This window comes from Pinus tabuliformis, chromosome 2_1, assembly GCF_031772625.1.
Source record: "Pinus tabuliformis cultivar Carrire ecotype Pingquan chromosome 2_1, CPIR1, whole genome shotgun sequence".
Taxonomy (NCBI): Eukaryota; Viridiplantae; Streptophyta; class Pinopsida; order Pinales; family Pinaceae; genus Pinus; species Pinus tabuliformis.
This window is the reverse complement of record NC_142299.1, coordinates 355855943-355874349: the sequence shown is the minus strand read 5'-3', so window position 1 is coordinate 355874349 and position 18407 is coordinate 355855943. Positions and strand designations below refer to the sequence as shown.

Below are 18407 nucleotides of genomic sequence, written 5' to 3'. Positions count from 1 at the left end.
CATACTTAACAAGAGTCTTGTTGAAACAAAAAACATGATAGCACTATATGGTTTTGACAAAAATAATACTAGTTTGAGGGCATTTCCTGCACTTCGTAAATACTGGAAAAGAACACCAAGAAGAGTGAAAATTAATGACTATGGATTACATACAATTGATAATTCAAAATAATAACACAATCTTGACACTGTATGATAAGTAGCCAAACTAACCACTATTAACCCATCACACATGAATTTACATAATTGAACACAATATCAGTAATGGCAAGAGCTAACGAGCTTGCCATTGGGCATTAAATGCCTGGTTACATGCGCCCTCCTCAATAGCCCGATAACACACACGACATTAATTTTTTTTTTTTTTATCTAGTCACTGCGCGGGTGTGCGTTATCGCTATCAAAGGCGTATGTAGCCGGGCATTTAATACCCTATGGCAGGTTCATTAGCTCTTGCCATCAGTAATCATGATATTGTTTTACATTGTACAATGGGCTGCTAGCTGGGATTCATCGTCATCAATCCATCCAGAGCTGACTGAAATAATTGCAAACAAAGAATTTATCAATAATTACATCTCTAGTGAAAATCATAGATATTCGTTTACCCTTGCAAGTAACATCTCTTTCATGAGTCTAGATCACCTTCCCCATTAGGTTTTGAGAAACCATGCCAAAAAATGAACCTTCTTGAGAATTGGAACATTAGCAATTGTATATATTATTAAGGTGTTGCATAGTTCATCGTTCGGTCTTGTTTGCATTTCAACATGATTATTATTATTTGCTAATTAACTGGAACTTGTAGTAAAGTGAAATCATTATTTTGAGTTCTTCGTTGAATCTGTCTGTACTTGTGTGTCATCCTCATCTTCCATATCACTAAAAGAAACATCCTCCTCATTTGACAATCTTGATGCAGCGTATAGAGGTTCATCATTTTTACCTTGTTCTTCCTGCAGCGAGTTATCTACATCTACATCCTCATCATCATTTTCCACTTCATCAGTGGATACCATGTGATTAGACAAATCCCTTTGGCTACAGATATGATAATCGCCTTTAGAGTTTTTTTTTGTATACAGTGGAATCGGCAACAGGGGCAGCCTCGGGACTCGCGTTACACGGGGTCAATTCTGACTGCTACCTCTATAACCACTGTAACTACTGGGAGCTGCGCCAACACCTCTCCACAGCGCTGGGTTAGTCCTGCGAATTGAACTGGTGACCTTCAATATGGAGCCCGCCTTTCTAAGGAAGTTCACCGCAGTGTGATTACCAACTCGCCTACCCAGTGGGGCTGATAATCGCCTTCAGAGTTATTACAAATTACAGGTGCCATTGTTTCCAGAGATATAGACATGCAAGACTCTTCCTTTTCGCTGTTGTCAACAATTGGTGAAAAATGACCAAAATTCCGTTTGTGAAGCATCAAAATAATGTTCCTTACTGGACTTCCCAAGTTTCTTCCAACATTACTTGATTTGGCCTTGATTCTTTTCTTTGAATCCTCCGAAAGCAGTGCCCTGGCTTCTAATATCTGCAAAAACTACGATATAAGTATCAACTTTCCTCTGACCTCAATGCTCAAAAAGCCACAGGCTGCAATCAACGCAATTAATTTAATTTTCACCAAAAAGAACTATAATTTTAGTAAAAATATGTAGAAGTTTCATTGAGAAGACAATGAATGTATAAATAAGCAAAAGCAAACCCAATGTGAAAATGAGATTTGTTAGATGAAACCCACTATAAGATACATATCACATATGATTGAGCCAAGGCCTTTTCGGCATTCATTCCATCTATATCAGGATATTGTACGTTCAGAAGCACATCTACTGTTAAATATCACACAGTTTCACTCAACCCAATTATTTAAATCCAAACCATATACTATCGTACAAAAAAAATCAACCTGAATCTCATGTGGTAAAAAAAATTTAACACGAGCTTTGTTCAAAAAGTCAATAATCTTCAGTAAATCTCGAATTGGGTCTTACAGGCTACACTTTAATATGAGCAGTTGGACTGCTGAACACATCTAGGTAGAACAAATAGTGTAAGATGCACAACATAAATATAAGGAGATGGAGGTCATATAGTACTGCAATCTAGGAAACCGGATTCGTCCTAAACCCCCTGCGAATCCCGAATCCGGCGAATCCAACACGATTCGGTCTGGATTTGTGTCCAAATCACAGGACACGTCGTGTCCGAGGGCGTGTCACAATTTTCAGGGGCATGTCGCGATTTTAGGACACGTGTCCGGTTTCCAGGACTTGCTAAGCTCAGCGCGGGTATGAAAAGGGCGTGTTTGCTCATTAATATTTTCATTTGGTAAGTGATTTGTGCTGTTGCAGCAAGGAGTAGAGCATTTTGGCAGCTTCATAATCAAGTCTAGGCCCTAGTATTGATATGCTATTCATGGTAATGTTAAATTCTTAAAGTAAAAGTGACATTCTCCTTAATCTTCATTTTCATCCTTTTACTTAAATTTTTAAAATTACCATGAAATGACTCAGGATGTTTGAGAGTGGTTCCGGCCTCATTGGATTTCATATGGAGAAAGTAGAATTTTAGATTTCATTCAAAATCCAGCAGACTTATCAGTTTTTCAGGATTTTAGAATTGGGGGATTGCAATGTTTCCATTGAATTTTTTCATGTATTAGGGTATGGAACTCATATTTAATCAAGAGCACCAAACCAAGAGCTTCTGAATATGTCGCTTCCGCTCCCGTTTTCGCTCCCGCTCCCCGCTTTCGCTCCCGCTCCCAAGTAACACTGTTCCTTATGATATGGGTCTGGACACCATTGTTGAGTTGGCATTGGCCAACATGGATCTCAATGATCCAGTGCTAGAGCATGTTAGATTTGATGACTTAGAGGGGTCAGCCTCCATACCAGCAGATGCAAAGGCGACTATGGATACAAGGGAAGAGGAGGATGTAGAGGAGAGCAGTGGGGACCATGATGATGGGGATAGTGATGCTGATTCTGATGCTAATTGATGCCTTGAGGCTTGTATACCTGTAGTTGTTTTATATTTTCTATTTCTATTTGTCATTGGCATTGCACCAACACTACCTATGTAACACATTTTGATTTGATGACTTAATGAGAAAACTACAGTTGTCAGTGTGTTTATCTTACTATCTTGTAGTTGTAAGTTGTCTTTCAGTTATGAATTATGAATCATGATTTAAATTTTTAATAGATTTATCATTTATGTGACCAGTACCACTGACATTTATTTGAATTTTGTATGTACTATGCATGCTAATAGCTATAGATGAAGATCTATGTCTGAAATCAATAAATTTGTATCATTAATTAAAATTTGTGTAAGAAATATGATAATATCTAATTTTTAATATATATATATATATATATATATATTTTTTTTTAATAAAATAATATATAACGTGTCCTAACATGTCCTGTTCTGGGGGGTCAGCGTGTCCCGAATCCGACACCACGAATCCCGAATCCTACGTGTCCCGAATCCCCGTGTCAGGTGACTTAGACTGCAATACAAAGACTATGAGAACATGCAGTCCAAAGGCAAGATAATAAATGCAATCCTATCCAAAGAATCTTGACATATGAAACACCTAATCAACTAGCAAAACCAATAACGCAAAGCCTGGAGATGTAACACTGATTACCATGCTTTTAGGTTTTTTAATTAAATTCTTATTACAACGCTGGTAATAATAAGAGCCAAATAGACCTTTCTATTATGACTGGTTGTTTTCAAAAAGAATAAGCAAATGCGTATCATTGCATAATCAGGATCTTAAATATACAACTGAACTTTTTAAGCTCATTCTGCATAATTATCCTAAAACTATTTAAGGTCAGCTGAGGCACATGATTTATCTACTATGCTTTTCTAAAGGCTGTAAACAATCTGGATGATCCTAAAACTATTTTAAGGCTTGTTGAGGCACAAGATTTATCTATTTTGCTTTTCTAAAGGTTGTAAACAATCTGGATAACTAAGCAGAGTCTCTAAAATGGAAATGACCTCTCATCCACGCCTAGGCTTTGGCTAATGTGATGTTTTGCTTTTATGAAAATGTCATGGTGCAATGATTACTTGGGGTGTTGTGAGAAGACGAACATCTTCCTTGCTAAGTTGAGGGTGTAAAAGGATAAAGTATATCTTCCAGAATTGTCCATCACTCATATAATCTGGGCAAAGCTCAAGCCTCGAAGATGCCAAATTTGGGGTTAAGCATTCAACAACCAAAGCATGTTCCCGCTGAACATCAAACATATCGAAATATGCACACAAAAACTTTATCATGAGCAATCAAATTTTTTTTTTTTGCTAAGGCAAGAGCGGATCCTTCTTATTCAATTAAAAAGAGAAATAGTGTACAATCAGCAACCTCGGCTAAAAAGAGAAATAGTGTACAATCATGAGCAATCAATTACAAAATGAAGCATAAAGAAATTTATGAGGAAAAAAGAGAAATCATCGACATGACTATATAGAACACATATTATAGATTCTAAAATCCCAACTTAGATGGACAACAACTACAAGATGATAATTTGAAGTGGCAAAAAATTGACAATCATGAGCAATCAATTACAAAATGAAGCATAAAGAAATTTATGAGGAAAAAAGAGAAATAGTGTACAATCATGAGCAATCAATAGTGTACAATCATGAGCAATAGTGTACAATCATGAGCAATCAATCCTGTCTCTAAAAAGAGAAATAGTGTACAATCATGAGCAATCAACTACAAAATGAAGCATAAAGAAATTTATGAGGAAAAAAGAGAAATCATCGACATGACTATATAGAACACATATTATAGATTCTAAAATCCCAACTTAGATGGACAACAACTACAAGATGATACTTTGAAGTGGCAAAAAATTGTCATTGTAATGGGTTGAAAATTGATAGAGTCGTAGAGATTCCACCATTTGTCATCATAAAGCCTGGTGATTTTCACAATGATCATCCCTATGTTTGAGGGAGAGAATTTGCAAATGCACATGATCCATTCAGTGAATGCAACAAACATATTTAACAAAGGAAAATCACAGTCCTATCTAACAAAAAGGCATTATCCTTCAATAAATGTCATCGAATATTTGAAGGCATGGGTTTCTTGTCACCTCGTAGACTCATTCATTAGCACATGCATAGTTGAAATGATGTCTTGGTCAATTTTAAATCATGACCACTGGTTGCTACTGTAAGATAGATTCTAACTAGCAACAATGCATGTCGCTTTGATCAATATTAAGGTCACTACTCGGAAACAACACAAATTTATATTGCACAGCTGCAAATGAGGTGAGTCAACAAAACCCCAAAACACAAAGGGAGCCCAAAAACCAAAAGTACTATTCCAATAAAGTTGCACGTGAACAACATACAATATTGAGCAATCTTATTTCTAAAATGATCACAACAAATACAAGTCTATATTATTCTAGTAACATATGAAGAAATAAACTATTGAATTATTAATGTCAACATGTGGCTGCAAATCTTGTCGACTAGAGCAAAGACATTTAGTATTTTAAACTCAAATATCAATAACAACTTGTTCACAATTGCTATTCAGAGTTGAAAAAACAACAAGTTAGTTTCAACTTTCACCTATGTAGAAACCCAATAAGCTACAAAAATTAAGAACAAGATCCTAAACAAGATTAGAGATAAACGTTGATGTGAAAGGCAATCTGAGCCAAAGCCAGAAGTGGAGGTTTGCTAGTGCTTTCAACGAAACATGCACAACCATGTTTTTGGACACCATCTTTCACCAATTATCATGCATTTTTGTATCGAATTTGGCATTTGGTTTTACCGAGTCCCCATCCCATTTATGGTTTGATAGGAAAGAAAATGGAAAAGACAAGTTGTTGTCCTTGCTTGCGTGATTTGATGTCATCTTATCATAGAGAGCCAACTTGACAATTTCAATAGTTGACTCATAAGATTATTGGATGCCACTATAGTAGATGAGTCAAACTCACGTATAATGCGTAATGTTGAAGACCATACATTAAGCTCATATTGAATGAGAGAAGAGGAAGTAGGTGGAGCAATAATGTTAAATATTTTCACTATTAGAAGAAATCTTGGATAAAGCAAAGTTACACAAGGTGTTAGTACTATGCCTCTTTTAGAAATTCATGGTTTATGTTACAACATGTTAAAATGAGGGAGTTGTTATGATGGAGTTGTGTGGCCACAAGATGTATTTACTTGCTAGTTCTTCAGGTCAAGCATGGAGAACGAACAAGCTTGACTATGTCCAACACTTACAAATGCTAGACAAACTCCAAGTGTGTAATTGTTAATGGTTGCAATTGGTTTGTACTCAGCTAGTGCGAATAATTTTCCCTTTCGGTAGCAGCATATTTATAGCTACAAGTATGAGTCTTATCCCAGGAGCTCTACAGGCTTGACCTTTGGGCCAATGCTTTTCTAGTATAGATGAATATTTTTCCCTTTCAGTAGCAACATATTTCTATCTACAAGTATGAGTCTTAGCCCAGGAACTCTGTTAGCCTAACTCTCTTAAAAACAATTATAAATCCAAATAAAATAATTTTAAACTGAATCATGAGAGTTAGTTTCTCAAACTAAGGAGTTTAGTTAGGAGGAGAGATTCTCTCCAACTAGTTCTCCTAAGTTAGTGTGTAGTTGAGAAATTGTCTCAACCAAGTTGGTCCAAGATAGACGCACTATCTTGAGACAACTTGCTCATGTATTTATATGTATCATAAACATTATTTTAATAATGAGAGAATGAGAAAAATATGTGAGCATGAGAGGCCACATGATGGCTCTCTGCCTTTTCTGCCATGTCTGGTTTCTATGTTTCTGAGTGTTTATTTTATTAAGTTTCCTTCATGTGTGTGTTAAGTTTCTTCATGTGGTATCAGAGGGATCTTCAATTGGTATCAGAGCGCTGATTTGATTTATCATCAGAATTTGATGTTGGGACATCATTCCTTTGTTGCAGCGCAGCTCCACCAGATTCTCTGAAAGTCTCCTCATTGGAATTAACCGAAACTATATTGGATCGCAGATCCAATTGCAGTTTTCATGTGATGTTGTTTCACACTCGGATCCTCGATAAGAGCTGCTCTTTTCGTACTAATCGTACCCTGCATGCGTTAACAGAGCACAGTTATCATTCCGTACACATGCTTCCTTCATGAGCCCTCAGGGATTTATCATGGCTTCCTCTCTTGAATGCCAAAAAGGCCTTATCGCAGTCTACCTTAATCGAAGAAATATCCAAACCTGCTCCTGCTTTCGAAACTGGGCAACTACAACAGAACGCAACTGAGAAGAGGTGAAAGCGATGAAAACATTGCTGCCTGGAGAACATTCCTGATTCCTGAACATTGCTACCCACGCTGGTGTCTTCGAGTCTACTGACGGGAACTGAAACGGACTGTCACCATATGCAGGATTCACAAACACAGTTGCCGATGCCACTGCGGTTGCTAACACCACGCTATATAATTTAGCGGCCATTGTTACAGGAAAATTGATGAGCTAGTTGTCCGTATTTGAATGAACTATGGTGTGGGAGCTTGTTATTCTACTCAGTAATGCAAGGATACAGAATGTCGTTCGATGATATTACAGAAAATTATTGCAGAGGCGGAAGTTTTGTTATGGGTTTTTATTGGTTTTAATGCATCGGTAGTTGTATTTGTGCCAGATCCCATTGTTTCTTCTGGATGCCTTTAATCTGAGAGAAGTGATTGGAATTCGATTTCAAATGCTCTCCGACACTGTAAAATTCTTCACGGTTGGTGAGTCGATAATGGTAAACAGGGGTGCCGTAATTGAACGTGCCTCTGCTCTAAAAATTGCAGAGACGTGAAACCCGTGCAGTGTTATAAGAGCCCTTTGTATTCATTTCTTGCACGCTGAATCTGCACAAGCCTTCAAGCACTACTGTATAGATGACTCTTCCACTTGGCTTCTCCAAGTCCTCATGCTGTCTCGGTGTTTTGCCAGCATTTTCGTAGCAGTGATTTTGTGATAAAGAACACTTCATCGCTGCAGCTATAAAATCAAGTTCACTAGAGGGGGTACGAACTTAGTTCATTGGTCATTATTCTTTGCCCCTGATAGGATTTTTTTCAAGGCCCAGAAAACAAATGGCGTAATGAAATTCTTTTTGTACATTTTGGAGGGATAAGGAGTATTTCTAATTTTTTGGAGTCATAAGTGATTTTGTGAAGTTATAATATGCATATTCAGTATTTGGAGTGATAAGTGAAAGTCATTATTGTAATTCAAAGTAATGTTTTATTTTGAGAGATTTAGTCCATGAACATCCATATTTTGAAGACAAGTTGCTTCAAAGGGTTGCGAGCTTGGCATTATCATTGTTTTAGAGTCAGTTTTTGAAGCCAATTTGACGCCAAGGAGTTCTCAGTCTGTGCTTGAGACGCCTCACTGAAGGCATTGTCATGATGATGTATCTTGAAGGTTAATAAAAACATATCTTTTTGTTGTGATCGTGTCCTAGATCCGCCCGAAATTGAATAAGGGGATCATAGGTACACACTGTGTCGTGGATGTGTTTGCATGACTTGTGTCGAGTTTGTAAAATGCTCTTTTTATTATTCTTAAACAAAACAACTACATGCACATAAGAAAGTTTACATATACAAGTCATCGATCAAGCTCCTGAAATCAAAGCTCCCATAATCAATTAAGTTCATAAGCACAAAGCATCACATCATCGACTTGATAAAAGTAATATTCTGCAACAACATTTCACATCATGTAATCAAAGAAATCAAGTTAAGGACGCTACATAATCAAGTTGTCAAAGACGATTCTACATCAACATCCAATCAAGTTGTCATCTACATCAACAACAATTTTTTGGCAATTGCACTTGCACCATTTTTTTAATAAGCTCAATACAAAACTGTAACTTGCAAATCATCATTTGTAAGTTGGATTGTAATCAAAGACAAATTGAGTTGAATTGTCCGGGTGCATTTTCGGTTGTAACCGACACCCTAATTTGAATTTTTAAGGTGAATACATTAAGTCAAGTAAGTCTTCAACTGAGTCATCAAGATTGAACTTGTCATTTATCTCTTGGGTGCATTTTCGACAGTGTTCGACACCCTTCCTTTTTAAAATCAACACATTCAGTGAGTACATTCAAGAAAGCACAAAGTGTTAGTAATCAATCAAGCAAGTTCAAGCAAGCCATCTAGCAAGCAATCATCATCAAATGAGTGTGAAATCTAGTATTCTATTCTTCAAGTGAGCATCAAATCAAGCCAGTGTTTAACGCAAGTGCATTAAGCAATAAAGCAAGCGAGCATGTCATTCAACCAACAAAACAAGCGAGCCTGTGTAAAGTTCATTAAAGCATTCATAACATTTCATTCAAGCAAAGCAATCGTCATCAAGCGAGCGTGAAATCAAGAGTTCAAGCAAACAAGTTATAAAACTCTAGCAAGTGTTTCAAGCATCAACAATAAGCAGCAATACAAGTGAGCTTGAATTCAAAGTGAGCAAGCTAACATGGCAACACACATTCAACTGTCTCAAATTATTCACAATTTGATGTTATCATCAGCTGGCGACATGGTGCACATCAGCAAAACCATTCTTGCTGACATTCTAGTGCATCTTCAACATGCACATGAAACGATTGAGTTCCTTCAACTAGAGTCGCAACTGCAGAGAACAGAGTTGCAAGAGAAGCATGTTGCTTCTAAGTCTTTGACCAATCCAAATACAATTGTTCATTCGAACTCATTCATCCAACCAGCTTCAAGTGTTGAAGTTGTTCCAGTGCAACTTTCTTCCAAACCCATCATCAAGCCATGGGAAGAAATTCAAAGTAATCAAAATAGACATGGCTTAGGATATCTCAAAGATAACGACAACTTAAATATCCTTGATTATTCAAATCCCATTCAGTTCGTAAATGCCGGATTACTTCAACAAATCACCTCAGCAAGTTGCAGACAGACATCAATGCACACAACATGAAGTTGCAGACAAACCGAAATGTTCTCATTGTCAAAGAACCGGTCATCTGGAAGATCAATGTTTTGATCTCCATCCTTGTAGCCATTGCAGCAAGTCAAATCATTCATCAGAGAAATGCTGCAAACACGACCAACCTGCTAGATTGAAGATAAATTATTCATGGATTGATCCCTGGGAATGGTCATCCACAGCTAGAAGATTGTATAAGTTTTACAATCGCATTCACTCACACATATTGCAACCAACATAATGATGGTACTCTCATGTAGTTGAACGGGGGAGTACACCTGTGAAATACTCCTACACCTACAGGGGGGAGTTCAGATATAATTTGGAGAATATTGTCTCTCCTTTCAGCTGACAAAGGGGGGAAAATGTCAATGAAATTGACAAGTGGTTGTCAGACTGAAAGTCTCGACAACATTAGTGAAGCAGCCAGTGGGCGATCATCATCAGCAAATACGCTAGTGGGCGTTCATCAAATTGTGTCAGTGGACACCAGATGCTGTTTTCAAGCAAAGGATAGTTGGATCCTTTTATGGCTTGGCACATGATGGAGTTGTCAAGCGACATTCAAAGATGAATCAGTCATGCAGTTGACTCATAGTCTCTTCATATTGCAGTTTCTTCAGCATCCACATTTGGCAGTTTTTTTTTTTAGGCAAATGATTTTTGAGGAGCAACTTGAGAACTTGGAAGATGGTTCCTTGTTCTTTTTGGATTTATCATTGATGGGGGGGAATGTTAGCCTCACTCTCTTAAAAACAATTATAAATCCAAATAAAATAATTAATTAAATTAAATCATGAGATTTAGTTTCTCAAAAGGAGTTTAGTTAGGAGGAAAGATTCTCTCCAAATAGTTCTCCTAAGTTAGTGTGTAGTTGAGAAATTGTCTCAACCAAGTTGGTCCAAGATAGACGCACTATCTTGAGACAACTTGCTCATGTATTTATATGTATCATAAACATTATTTTAATAATGAGAGAATGAGAAAAATATGTGAGCATGAGAGGCCACATGATGGCTCTCTGCCTTTTCCGGCATGTTTCTATGTTTCTGAGTGTTTATTTTATTAAGTTTCCTTCATGTGTGTATTAAGTTTCTTCATGTGGTATCAGATGCATCTTCAAAATCTATAGGTTTGGCCTTTGGGCCAATGCTTTTAATGATCATGTGAATTTATAATTCAGATCTGCTAGTACAAGGATAAGAGTAATTGAACCCATACAAGTGACTTTCAAGATCATGGTACTACCATTATACTATATCCTTAACAATCTCTTCTATGAAATCCTCTATGCATCATTGAGTATGTGTACCTCGTAGAGCCCATACAAGAACAAGACAACTTATATGGATCCTCCCGTTTAGTGTTACATGCCAATGTCCAAGTATTTTTAAAATTCAAATTTGCATTTATCAACTGTACTCATAATAGATTGCCTGGACAAGTCTTAGGCACCATAGAATAGGTAAATGTCTGTAAGGCTGTGGTTTATAAGCAAGGTAGAGTGCTCACAACATTGACATCACAACACAATCCCCATGATAATGCAGTTGACCATTGTTTCAAGTTGTGGGTCATGTTAATGGAGCAACACTGGTTACTGTGATAATGGAGTATTGTTAAGGTGGGCCTCTATGCTAATGTGGTTTTCTCTGTGGATGGAAATGGCTATAATTTCTAGAAAACTTTAACAGAATAGATACCCCCCAGTTGAAACTTTGTAGCCAAAGACTTTCTAGTTGTAATGACAATATCCCGTAGGGAATTACACTTGCTCTAGACAAATGGGTTTATTAACCAAGAAAATTTAATAGAGAATTGTAACCTTCATTATTTACCATTCTCTCTATTATGTTACTTCCAGTGTTGCAAAACTTAGCATCGGAAAGAAAAAGAAACAAAGGTCATAAATTCGGCAAATTAGAAAAGAAAAATCAACAAAACTTGGTAACATGTAAAAAATGGAAGATTTGGGAGAAATCAGAGGTTTCTGAAACACCGACAGGATGGCCTTTTGGAATCACTTTTTTTCTTTTGCATTGTTTAAGATATGGCTAATGTTAGTGACAAAGAGTCATCTAAATTGTGAATACAAGGTTACCCAGTCTCATGCAATAATGTTAGACTGTAATAACAGATCGTTGACAAAGTCAAAATGGGTTAAGTATTTCTAGATATGAAAAAGAAGACGCAAAACACCATTGTCATCATAACTTAACATTTTCAGGTAATACTCATAAGAGGAAGTGAAATAAAGCTTGATGGAGCATATGATGGTAAAGCTAAATGCAAGTTAGGTGCTAATATCTGCTCAAGCCAATGACACCCCCATATTATAGCTACCTCAACTGGTATCCACTTACAAGAGAAGACAATCAAATCTATGTTGGTGGAACATAAACAATCATGGTACTGAATGACCATTTCCACTTATGAAAGCTATATAGAATAACTGATCAATTTATAAGTAGAACGTTTGGGTTCTAAATTCAACATACCCATTACAATTCAGAGTGGTTCTATTGGTGCCCCGAGCCAACAAGATCTGAAAAAGAGCACAAAAGCATAATGGTTCTATCATTCCAATAGGAACATTTCCAGGTAACTCTCATGAACTACAATCACCAAAAGGTTAATAAAGTGAGACTATTATTGCAATAAAAACCTATAAAACACCTGACAACACTGTATGTTTCCTCCACATGCTGCATAATGTAGAGGAGTGCTTCCAGCTCCTAAAAAAACAAGTGAATCCATTAGTATGACTCACATTAGAAGGCTATGATTATAATTAGGGTTTCATTGACTTTGAAATGAATAGATCACCAAACTTAAGAACTATCATCTCATTTTAAAATTTTTATAGGCCACGCACCTATCAGGTCCATTGATGTGCCATAATGAAATGTAACAGCTGACACATTTGCATTCAGATCAAGTAGCAATTGTACACAGTCAAAATTTCCATTTAGGGCAGCTAGGTGAAGATTTGTAATCCCACCATCTGATGCTATGTTCACAAATTTGGAGAGTGCATTGCATCAAGTCCAAACGACATAGATAAATCCACATATTTCATGCAACAAACATTGGATGATTCAAATCTAAAACATTTTTTAGAGAGCAATAGAGGCAACAATTTCTCAGTGCTTACTTCAGGTTAAACCGACGTCTCACGGGTGAGGGATCATCCTTGTTGCCAGAAGATGGAGGTATACATTACCATGTTTATGTACAGTCATACCAACACTTTGAAAACCTCACAAGGTTGAATCTATGCCGACTTAGTTTTCAAGCCAACAACTTTGTCGATTATGCATTTGTTAGAGGGATACCTGAATAATAGACAAAGAAAATATTTCAGTATCTGCAATTGGACAAAAAGCCAGAGACACACATAAATCATTCCCAACATTTCCTAACAGTAGTTCTCACACTTCTAGAACTCTGTAAAATAGGATAAGAAAAATTATGAGCCAAAAATATTAAATATATTAATAAAAATATTAGTTTGTAATTCAAAAACTTTTTAAGGAGTATAATTAGAAAACACCAGGGTCTTTATGGAATAAAACACTTGTGGCGCTTGTTCCACCTGCATGCATTACACGTACTATTGCTCTCGATAGTTCGAGGAGGTCTCTAGGAGACCCACAAGCCATCAATAATCATCTTGCTAGGCACCAATGTTGAAAAACCTACTAGTAAGTCACAATATCTTAGTTACATGCCCATTAGATACATTTTTACGGGGGCTTATGTTGATGGGTAAACTGGGGAAATCACTATTTTTTTTTTCGAGATTTTGCACATACCTAACCAACCTTTCATAACCTTTTCCTCTCATTTGTACCCCTAATCGACCCTAGAAACTATAATTCATTGAGACTGATCGAGATCCAATTGCATATATGTAACCACCAACAACACAAGTAGTAGAGGCACGAGGAATAGTTATTTACCCTGTCACTACGCATTAGACTATAAACTCCCAGCTAGGCCGAGCAACAACGAAAGGAGATTGCGTAGGGAGTAGTCAGAAAAGGTAAGGCAGACTAATGCATATTCTCATAAGGCATACTAATGCATCTTCTCATATTATATAATGCGTTCTAGTTTCTGCTAATATGACGCGATCCAGTTTTAGTAGCAATAGGAAAAGTAATAACAAAGGGGATGACTTCGCTGCCTAACACTCTTTCCATCTTTAGAGTCATAGCCTGTTTAAGCTCTACCCATAGTTCCAAATTCAGGTTATGATTCCAGTAAGCTCGATGATTAAGTAGCTAAGGTAACAGATCTCATTGCAAAGCTATCAACATCTCTATCTCTATATAAAGCACGATCAAATCCAGGATGAGATCGATATTATGACTTTTCATATTGAGAGCCAGTAAGAGAGGCATAGGTAGCGTAGGCAAAGCCAAAGGCAGTGGATCATAGCGAACAACACATAAGTATGAAGACCAAATTACTCTTGAATCACCCAATCATGTGAGCTTGAGCCATTAACATTCGTACTAGAGTAAGAGGCTTTGTAAATACTTCCAAATAGACTATGGATCTTTGGCGGGGTAGAATAAAGTCACTCTGTACCTCGTGATTATTTTCATTATAGGCGTACCCATTTGATATCGTCTTTATTCGTCAAGTCAGAGTGTAAATACTTTCTTGGTCCATTTAAGGACCACCCTACACCATACATAAATCCCTAACGCCCCTTAGTTCTATGGTGACAGAGCGAGCAAACTTTGATTAAAGAAGCGCTGCAATAGTTAGCTTTTGCAGCATCAGAAAAGGTAAGAGAGTTGGTTTTCTTGTCATTTTCTTCATAGTCTTCATCTAACTTGAGCAAAGCATCAAGTTCTTCAGAATAATATCAGTATCAAATTCCTCAACATCTTTGTCAATATAAGAATTAGAGCCAGCTAGCCAGGATTAGTAAAGGCCTTATGTCAGCACCCTTACTTGAGAAGGATTTCCTGTCACATACTTTGTGGAAAGGAAGGGTTGTCATTGAGTCATGCACTGTCGTACATGCTTATTTTCACAGAGCCATTGAGACGGCATGGGCTGCGGGCTGTCGTTGCCATGGAGTTAGTGTGGTTGCATCCTCGTTGCGAAGAAGAAAGCCAATGCCTCTTCGAACAAAGGAGGAAAATAGGAAGGCTACCTTGCATGGTTGTACAGGTGGCAGTTTTGCAAGGATGTACAGGTGGCAGTTGTACAAGGCCACATAAAGTATTCAAAAGAAGGATATGGATTTCATGCAAACATTTAATGTAATTAAACTAATGACATCATTAGTTTCACCCAAAAAAATAACAACGAAATAATGAAACATATCCAACATCATAATATATAGTTATAGCCTCTCCACCTCGGGAAGAGGTCAAATAAAATGATGAAACTAAAAACTGTGCCTGGTGCATGACAAAGCTAAAAACTATAGCCTAATTGCGAGACAGAGTAATGTTTCACAATCAATTCTGATTACTATAATCCCATGAGAGACAACAAGGACTAACCAGAACAACTAATGTATGTAACCAAATAAATATTTCTTCACGAATTTGAAAGAATTAATATAAACCTTATAAAATAATAACACCTAAAATTTGTGAAAAAAATAAATATTTATTCACATATTTGAAAAAAATAACATAACATCATTTATAAAGTTTATAGAAGCAAATAAATATTTATTCATAAATTTTAAAAAGTTGACATAGTATTATTTATAAAAGCTTGTATAAGAAAGTAATTGTTTTTCCACGGGTTTGAAAGAATCATCCTAGTGTTACCTAATAGATAACTTGCAATACAAAATAACACATTTATCTCATTGTTATGAACAATGACCTCTTGATCTTTTATTAAGTGGAACTATTTTAAACCATTGAATTTTTATTTTGTAAATGAAATATTTCCTAAAGTATGGGGTAGTTAGTGAATCTTTTTTCTCTTTCACATTCTCTTTCTCTTCTTTTTAATAAAGTGTTTTACATTAATAAAATTAATATTGCAATATATTTAAGTTATTAATATTTTTCAAGTAAAAAAATAAAAATTTAGATGGAAAATCAAGATGATTTGAATTTTTATTTGAACAATAATAATTTTTTTATAAAGTTGAAGTAAAAATTATATAAATTATTTTATGAATTTTTAAGATTATATAATTTTGTTGGTGAAGTTGTGAAATTTTATTAGATAAATTTAATTAGCATTTGCATCGAGAGGTGCAAAGCAACGCCGATAGGATATCCAGACCCAATTTGTGTATTAATGTTGATTAATCGAAATATCTTGTCCGCCTATCTAATCAAAACTTAGGGGTCTTTGTTAATAATCAACCAAAGATAACATAGTTTCATTGTTTACAAAAACTATAGTATAATAGCAACATAGGAGGGGTTGTATCTTTTAAACAATGCGAAACCATATTACAATGGATGTCGGGAGGTCCCACACGCCACATCATCAGCGTACTCATGCACATCGAAACCACATGCATATGAGAGATTTTTAAAGCTGTGCACAAGCCAAAGTTATGATATGTCAACAATGTTGATATTGTGATATCACATATTCCTCTTACTTGCTCTTACCTTCGATGTAGCGGATGTGATATTTCAATAAAACTGTTTTGATAAACTAATCGGGTCTGCAACATATCGTAATCAAAGTTATGGTCTTATCGGATGATATTATCGGAGTTTTTAACATGACATGCCTGCAAAACTTGCGATAGGAAAGTTCCAATGCACGAACACGACATTACATTTTAAAACATTATAATAAGGACAGTCAGGCCCATAAAGCATATTTCAATCGAAGATTAGGCCTCGTCGAAGGATCTTATCGGGGGTCCCATTCCAAAAGCTCTGATAAAGGGTGGATGTGATTTAGTAATTAAATCATTATTAAAACAAGTTAGATCCACAAAACATATCACAATCAGAGATTAGGCCTCATCGGAGGTCCTATTCCAAAAGCTTCGATAAAGGGCGGATGCGATTGAACAATTAAATTCATTTTTAGATCACATTGGGTCCGCATATCGGAAGTTGGAGCAAAGCGCATATTAGAGATCAAAGTTTTTGGATGGAGGCACATAACAAAATGCCGATATGATTTCTCCGATTTGGTTCTGGATATTTCACTGATATTGATTCTATTTGCTCCTCTGATATCATTGTTTATACCCTTTGGTTATTTCTCTTGGGCATATGTGGTCTTCTCTTTGGACATGCTCCTCCTTGGCTTGTCGTTCTTGTTCTTAAGTTCCGATGGCTTCTCTTTGAATTGCTTATCATGGATATCCTCCTCCTTGGCTTGTCGCTCCTTCTTTTGACTTTCGATGGCTTTCCTTTAGCTCCCGATGGCTTCTGTTTGATGGCTCCGATGGCTTTCAATGGATTTCCTCCTCTTGCTCCTTGGGACTACTCCTTGGTTCTGATGCTTCTATTTTATGTGTATATAGTCAATCCATATTGCCATCAATGACAACACTGACATCTCAACACATATCAGCCATAAGGGTTTTATTACCTTTGAAAGGAAGGAAAAGAGCATATCACAGGTTTGGGAGATATCACAAATCACATATCGGAGGATCAGGTAGCATGGCATATCGACGATCGCAATATTGAAGATCCTGGCACATCGACGATTGCTAATCGGAGGTCTCACATATCGGAGGTCCCGACACATCGACGATCGCAATATCGGGGGTCCTAGCATATCGATGATCACAACATCAGAGATATTAGTGATTGCATATTGGAGGTCCCAGATGTTGGAGGTCCAATACATCAGAGCATCACAATATCAACAATCAAATATTTTGAAGTTGACAACCTTTTCCAATTGCGGCATGGAAAAGTTATGATTGCGTGTTAAAACGTCGGGAACGCCGAAGCAAATTAACAAAGGATTTTATCGCAAAACAAAAGGTGGGTAGGTCCTTTTCTCTATCGTTTAATAGGACACGCGGCGACACAAAATTGCTCTGATAAATGACATGTGGCGATTTAGGATTGCCTCCGATAATGACACCTCGCGGCATCTGGTTGGTCCCGATAAGATGCACGTGGCAACTTAGGATTGGATCCTGTAAGGACACATGGATGATGATTTCAGCATGATGTGCCAGCACGAAAGGACATGTGGATGATGATTTCAACATGGTGTGCCAGCACGAAAGAACACATGTCATGTAGGTTTGGCATTTTAAGGGGGCCTTTGGGGCATATCCAGGTGACACGTGTCACAACTCAGAAAGTGCCACGTGGCATTGATGATGTCACATCGACAATCACATATTTAAAAAAGATCCACTTGGTCAAGGTTCCATATACATCAGA

General features: G+C 36.7%; 1 protein-coding gene across 1 annotated transcript; it reads right to left on the bottom strand.

The window, feature by feature from the left end:
* Window positions 1-821: 821 nt before the first annotated feature.
* On the bottom strand, window positions 822-4314 carry LOC149200336 (uncharacterized). Its single transcript, XM_089400916.1, has 3 exons — window positions 4105-4314; window positions 1312-1540; window positions 822-1060 (listed from the first exon to the last, which is right to left on the bottom strand). The coding sequence occupies exons 1-3, from the start codon at window positions 4312-4314 to the stop codon at window positions 822-824; spliced, it is 678 nt and encodes a 225-aa protein (XP_089257042.1).
* Window positions 4315-18407: the final 14093 nt, after the last annotated feature.